Source organism: Bactrocera tryoni, unplaced genomic scaffold (assembly GCF_016617805.1).
Source record: "Bactrocera tryoni isolate S06 unplaced genomic scaffold, CSIRO_BtryS06_freeze2 scaffold_25, whole genome shotgun sequence".
Taxonomy (NCBI): domain Eukaryota; kingdom Metazoa; phylum Arthropoda; class Insecta; order Diptera; family Tephritidae; genus Bactrocera; species Bactrocera tryoni.
The window spans coordinates 9,048,205-9,055,554 of NW_024395977.1; the positions used below are offsets into that span (position 1 = coordinate 9,048,205).

General features: G+C 33.0%; 1 protein-coding gene across 1 annotated transcript; it reads left to right on the top strand.

The window, feature by feature from the left end:
- Positions 1 to 4,679: 4,679 nt before the first annotated feature.
- LOC120780686 lies at positions 4,680 to 5,996 on the top strand. The gene is made up of 7 exons (XM_040112952.1): positions 4,680 to 4,713; positions 4,812 to 4,862; positions 4,928 to 4,999; positions 5,075 to 5,265; positions 5,332 to 5,485; positions 5,543 to 5,658; positions 5,985 to 5,996. Exons 1-7 carry the CDS (start codon positions 4,680 to 4,682, stop codon positions 5,994 to 5,996), a joined length of 630 nt encoding a protein of 209 aa, XP_039968886.1.
- The last annotated feature ends 1,354 nt before the right edge of the window (positions 5,997 to 7,350 follow it).

Here is a 7,350-nt window from a genome sequence, read left to right on the forward strand (position 1 = left end):
ATTCCGCTATAAGACATAAAAATCAATTGATAGTGTTATAAATCAAGATGAAGCAAGGAATTATCCAATTGAATTTTTAAATTCATTGGAACCGGCTGGTATGCCACCGCATTGCTTGGTTGATTCTTTGATTACATTATTGCAAAATGTTAATCAACCAAAGATGTGTAATGGCATCAGTTTGGCAGAGACTGCCGAAGTTGAAGCTATGATCTTAGCTACAAAATCAAAAGGAGAAGTTTTTTTTGATACCGCGTATCCCTGTAATTCCTAATGATATGTCTTTTCAATTCAAACGGCCACAATATCCTGGGCGTTTATCATTCCAAAGTCAAACATATAACGTTTGTCGTGTGAATTTGGAGGGATCATGTTTTTCACATGACCAACTTTACATAGCGAAGTAAGTACCGGGCCGACACACAATTCCTTTCAGCTAAAATATTTTACATTTTAAATCATAACCATTTGATTTAAATACACATTATAACCGTGTAGGTTTTTTTTTAAGTAGGGGAAGCGTCAAAAGCTGGAGTGCGGAACTTTAATACGCTAAACCTAACCTACTCACAACTCCCGACTTTCCCACGGAAACACCTGATTAAGTAAAGTCAAAAGCTTATCAATATGACAGCAGCGGTGGGAAACCTAAAGCAAAGAACCTACAGATTGATACCGGACAACCATTCGTGGATCGACAGACGACATGGGGACCTGGATTTCTACCTAACCCAAATACTAAGTGGACATGGGTGCTTTAGAAGCTACCTGTACAGATTTCAGCACGATATTAGTCCGACGTGTTCAGAGTGCTTTGAGCTTGTATTCTTTTATAACCGTGTGGGTGAAGACCTGGAAATGTTTAATGTCCTACCTCCGCCTTGCAGGGCAATATTAATCGTTTGTTTCGTCACCAAACAAAATGTTACGAGAAGTAAACAAAATCTTCTAACAATTTTTGACGTTTCTTAACATGAATTCATGGCAACCACCTATAATAACATAATCATATGAACTATGCTAAATATTTTAGCCCTCAAATTTTTTTGTTTTAGCCTACAAAGTTACGTACCTAATTGATATAAAAAAACTGAGTGCTAAAATATTTAACATTATGTTTTACTTTAGAATTTTTTTTTCAAATATAATGTAGATAAGTACCTTAACAAATATAAAAAAAGAAATAATTTTGTCCTTTCTATTCTTTTTACATATTTGCGAATTTTGGAGGAAAATTTTCAAGCCGGACTCCATCACTATTCCGTTCTTAAATTATAAAAATTTGAATTACATAAAACAAATACTTCGTAATTAATTAATTAATTTAAAATATTAGTATCAACTTAGCTTACATATACATTTGTACAAACAGTGTGTGTATTAAGAAATAGTAAATAAATAAAATTATTAGTGTAAAATATACGAAGTATAAAGATATAAACTATATATAAACCATATGTCAGTAAATATATAAATATTAGGAAAGTTTATATACTTTTAAACTTGGCTAATATTATAACTTACATGCGTATACATAATACTCCTAGTTTTTCTTTCTATTAAGGAAGTATTCTGGTCTAGAAATTAAAAGAAATCGAATTTTTGAAGTTGTACTTCTTATACGAGTTCGGAAAAGGTTGCGATAGATTCAGGTTGCACAACCTTGCTCAATATGAATCTACGCAACCTTGTCTGCGAAGATGTTCGAGCAGCAAGCGAAGCGGTGACAATCGGCGATCGTTTGTTCGTTTCTTTCGGCACAGCTCGGCTTTTCTACCAACAACACAATGTTGCCATGCTTATGCTGTTGTTGTTTTTGTAGAACAATGTTTCAATTTTTGGTTGGTGACATATTCAATTAAAAATAAATTCTGTTGGGATTCGAACCTACGTGCTCGTCGTAACTTTTGAAGCGCTTACCACCTCGACCACCATTGACTCCTGTATTGCGTTGTCCTAATTATGGTTTGGTTATGCATGAAAGAAATATACAATGGATCGCCGATTGTTACCTCTTTCCTTGCTGCTGCTGCGCATATGTATGTATGTATGCTTGTTCATTATTGAAGTTATACTGCTTTTTCTTTCCTTTGTCTTTCATTTCTGCGAATTCTCAACTATTTTATGTGCCCTTTTGTTGAAATACCCTGCGTTGGTCTTTGAAAAATTAAGACTATACTTCACTACAGAAATGATCCTGTGAAGTACGGTCTTCATTTACATTTTTTGGAAATCGACCCACGATGACGAAGTATTTTCGTTTTATCTGACAGCGTGAGGTTAAGAATTTCATTTCTAATTTTGTCTTGTGGCATATAAGAAATGATGTTTCTTCGAAAATCATTCGCTTACATGAATGAATTCCTTTTGGTTGAAACGCTCTGCGTTGGCCGTTGAAAAGTTAAGACTATACTTCTCAGGATCATTCATTTCTTCAAAGAAACTAATGACATTTAGAAATATGCATATTAGGATGATTCAAAAAAAATTTTTTTTTTTTTTTCAATTGGTACCCGCAAAAGTTGGTTCCTAGACACCTCTAAGAAAGCCTCTCCAAATATGAGTTTTTAATTGTAACGGGAAGGACCTCCGCCTAACGGTTTTCTATCTTTTCTTATTATCAGATAAAAAAATTTATATCTCGCTTCCAACTACTTGAAAAAATATCTTGTTAATAGGTTTTGTAGGAAATTGAATGCTCCAAAATATGGTCTCTTATGATTTTTTCGTAAACCCAACCGTTTAAAAGATATTAACGGTTGAAATTTGACTATTTTTGGAAAAATTCTTTATTTCTTATGAATTTTATAACTCAATGAAAAAAAATTATTATGAATGATGAAACACATTTGTGTTTTTTCTACTCAAAGTTCCTTCATTTACACTTTGCTTTATTCTTCATTTTATGTGCATAATAAATTTATAAAATGTGAATTCAACTTTTCTAGTTTTCTTTCATATAAAATGGTATGCATTTCTTGGAATATCACTAAGAAGTATAACTTCATCCGCGCGTAGGGACTCCACGCACCTTTTTTTATATTTTAACCTTTTTTTATAGTTTAACTTTTCAAGAATATGTGTACAAGAGGATTTTTCAAAATTCAAATTATTTTCGGAGATATAGGCATTTTCTGACCCGGCATCCAAACTGGTTCGGCCAGAACTAATCGAACAAAAGACTTTACGCGAAACTTTAAACGCGTTTTTCTCAAAACTGACTTTTTCGGAACGATACCCACGATTTCTCAGGTTCTACTGGACCGATTTACTTGAAATTTTTACAGAGTCTTCTTTATAGGCTTTTCTATTGTTGGAACTAGCCCCATCCCCAAATTTTTATTTTTAATATTTTTAAAAAATTCGAAATAGTTAGAAAAAGTGATCCAAAAAAACTTTTTTTTGTAGGCAGTCGCCATTTTGTGAAAGAAATTTTTCCCACTTTCCCGTAGTTCCGGCCGTTGCGACATTATTCTACATTAATATTTTTTTTTTTTTTTGGTTTCAGATAACTAGGAGGGTTGAAATCATGGGTATGGTCACGTGGAAATTTTTAGAGACCCCTCACTTCGTCAGCTCATAATAAACAAATAACTAATAGAAAAATGGATAGTAGAAATATTAATTGCATTAATTGGAGCATTTGTATAATTCAAATATCATATTGCAAATTACAAAAAATTAAGGTAAGTAAGTTATAGATGATTAACTTTACTTTAAAGATATGCAGTTAAATAGTGTATATATTTAATTCAAAAAGTTGTGTTTAGATTCTGCATTTGAGTGAAATATATAATTGGTGCGTTATATATAAATATATATACATACATATATGTGTAAATGTAAGAAATGTGTTTAAATGAGTTAAGCATCCATCCACTCTACCCGGAAAAAGTGGCAGACACTAATAAAGCTCTGCTCAATACTACCATAGTCGATGACACCACACTCGTACACAACACAACTCATTACACTACATCAACCCACTCGGCATAAAGGATGGTCCCCTAAGCAGATTCATCACATTCGTTTACACAATTCGTCAAACACTATTCGCTCATCAACTTTCATCTGCAAGATTTTCGCTTACACACTCGCCGCGTTAACGATTATACAACTTACGGATCCTGAGTGCGTTAATTCGAGTCATCAGTAATCCAGAGCGCTACATCGCCTCGCATTAATTCATATTGTACATTTATCCCATATTTTGTGATTAATTAAAACCATTTTAAATCTAAATTACATTCGCATTCTGTTTTTAATAAAGTGGTAGTGAGTGCATTATTGGAAAAGGCAACTAGTGGGTGTAGAATTAAACAAAATGTAAAATCCATTTTGAAAGGAATTGTTACATATATAATTATGTCGACTTTAGTATACCGTCGCAAGATTTCGGGAATAAAATGGGTATGGTCGGATAGAGGAGGTTCTCCAGATAAATATTTCAATCCTTTAGTTTGTGTTAAATAAATATAATTGAACAATAAGTTTAATATTAAATTTTATATTTAGGTACACCTGTAAGAAAATGAAGTAGTTTAAGATTAAGGTAGGTTAGATATTAAATATAAGTATTTTTCCATACCTATAGATGAAAAGTTTCTTTTAGTTCCAACTTTTTTATGATTTTTCAAAGGATGAATTTCGATGACCTTGTGGAAGAAATGGATTCGTAAATGGAATGCTCACAATCGTTGAGCCCCCATAGAGGTTGTATTGAACATAAATATTTTGCTTTTTCTAATAATACTTTTTTACAGATACAGTGTTTAAAAAAATATCTTATAATCTCATTTGCGCTGCTTCAGAAGAACCATCAAACATTGTGGTACCGTCACCATCGTCTGGCGGCCATGCAGGTATAATGTATTAATACAAAAATATATTAGTATTTGCTTTAAAAAAATACATTTATGTATTTCAGATATAATCCAGAAGCTGGATGCCATTGAGACCCGTCTCACTGCTATTGAAAAGTCCCTAAAAGACAAAGTAAGTAACGCAGTATTACATTACCAAATCAAAACAGAAGCTAATTTTTATATTTTATTTTTACATTTTAATTTTCTAGATGCACAAATTAAACTATTGCGCGAGTGCCGCGTCAGAGCGGCAAAGACGCACCATTCAATTAGCCGCATCACTGGTGAATTGGAGGACGATCATTACGTGGAGCTCGCTTCGAAACTGCCCATGTCATCGGAAGAGCACGTGCGCTTCGTGGAAGACAAACTTTCACAAAAGGAAAGCACGGATGCTATGGTAAATATTTCGTTTTTAAATATTGTGCGATTGTAATATAATTTACTGTATTTTTTTTTTGTACAGATGCGGCTAATATTGAAGTCAAAGGGCGCAAAAGGCAGTGTGGACGGCGTACTGGGTGGTATGTTTTCTGACGATCTAATGTACCACTACAATTTAGAGGGGCGCAAGGAGAAGGAATCCCTACTAAAGCTAAAGTGCGTAGGGTTAGTTTTTGGTAAGCTTTTTTACTGATATATATTTGAATGCTTTAACTTATATCGTTTCATTTTAGATATATTTCATGACAAGGATAAAAACACTATCTGTGGGGAGTTCCTGAAATTTGTGGCCTTAAGCCACAACCGTTTTAAGCAAAAAAAGCATAAACTTAAGGCAAAAGTAATATATGTAAGTTTTCTTATTATTACTTATATATATTAGTTTTAAGTTGTAAGTTGAAGTTTCTAATTTTACTGTTACAAATATGAATTTTTAGAGTTATAATTTTTATACTGAAATACGCTTAATTTGTATTATTTTTCTGCCGAATGTAATAATAATAGGCAAATTATTAGTTTAAGTAAATATTAGATTTTTTTATTTTATTATTAAATAAAGCGAAAAAATAAAAAAACTGAACTTTATGTAAAACAATTGAATTTGCTAGAAGTAACAAATGGGTAACAAATAATCTTGTTACTGCTTATTCCTTCTAACATGTTTATATGTTATAGGTAACAAACTGATAACGAAAATAATAACACTAACAGATATTCGGGTAACAAATACTTTTTGTTATCCATAACACATAGGTAAGCTATGCGCTAACAAAAGAATTTGTTACCCGTAACATACTGTGAAGAGATTTGCTAACAAATGTATGTATTCTGTTAGAACAAGGCAGCATGCGATAATTGCCATTGGTTAGAGCGAGATAACCATTGAACATTAAATAGCTACCTGTTACTTTTTTCCCACTCTCTGAACAAAAGTAACAAATATTTTACCGAATGCAAAAGTGAACAATAACAAGTCGCTTACACGTTTGCTAACAGCTACCCAGTGGCGTAGCTACAACTTCGGGCGCCCAGGGCCAAGGATGTTCTGCCGCCCCCCTTTATTTACCTACCTACAAGTTTCATGAGGTGGTTCGAACAAAAGTGAATTTTTACAAAATACCTCCGATATTAATTATATAAAATTTAGGAACGCCAAGCTAATTCTGAAGTTCCAAAATTCTCACAATACGGTTTTTGAGGAAATTGATAGTAAATTTAAAAGACATCTTATTAAAAGCCATATGTAGAAAAAACTCATTTTTGCCTTATATCTTGTACACTTTTGACACAATTTGCAGGAATTTTTGCACGAATTGGAGTTTTTAAATACCATTTTGCCGCCCCCAAGAAGTTGCGCCCGGGGCGACGGCCCCCTCCGCCCCTCCCTAGCTACGCCACTGCAGCTATCCGTCTTGCAGGGGTAAGTAAGAAAGACAAAAACTGTCGAATTTCAAGCTTATCGAAATTTTAATGTTTTAAAAGAGAAAAGACGATACACAATTTTTGAAGAAGAAAAATTAATAACAGAATCTGGAGAATGTTACGGAGTAAGTAAACTAAAACGACTGAACATTGCTGGTCGTGATATCACAGGATATCTGTTTAAGGTTAGTGGCGCTTAGTACATACATTAGTTTAATAATAAAGTTAGAAAAAAAAAGTTTAATAAGATTATGAAATAACTTTTTTACAGTTGCTGCTGTTTGGTGCTTCTACATTTAATCAAACCCCTGCCTTTGAAACTGTGCACGATGAAAGAGAAACTTTGTTTTATATCCTATGACATCGAAATGGAACAGTGCGTAGCGTTGGAATCAACGCCAACCACCAATAGTATTCAACTAACGAATTTTACTAATATAATACTTTTTCTTTACTACATGTTTGTGTGATAAAGGTTTTGAGGCGCTATTCCAAGAGCATTTAATAAACGTTAAAAGACAAGGAATCGCTGGGTTAGTGTTTAACACCATAATAACATAACATGTAATAGAGAAAAAAATAAAAAATATTCAAACTTACAGAAATTAAAAATGCACCT

Excerpts from the sequence above, each read along its gene's own strand:
- LOC120780686 (XM_040112952.1), top strand. The coding sequence starts at position 4,680 with ATGGAATGCTCACAATCGTTGAGCCCCCATAGAG. Across the intron at positions 4,714-4,811 it reads ATCGTTGAGCCCCCATAGAG|AAGAACCATCAAACATTGTG; the intron begins GTTGTATTGAAC and ends GCGCTGCTTCAG. Across the intron at positions 5,000-5,074 it reads GTCCCTAAAAGACAAAGTAA|ATGCACAAATTAAACTATTG; the intron begins GTAACGCAGTAT and ends TTAATTTTCTAG.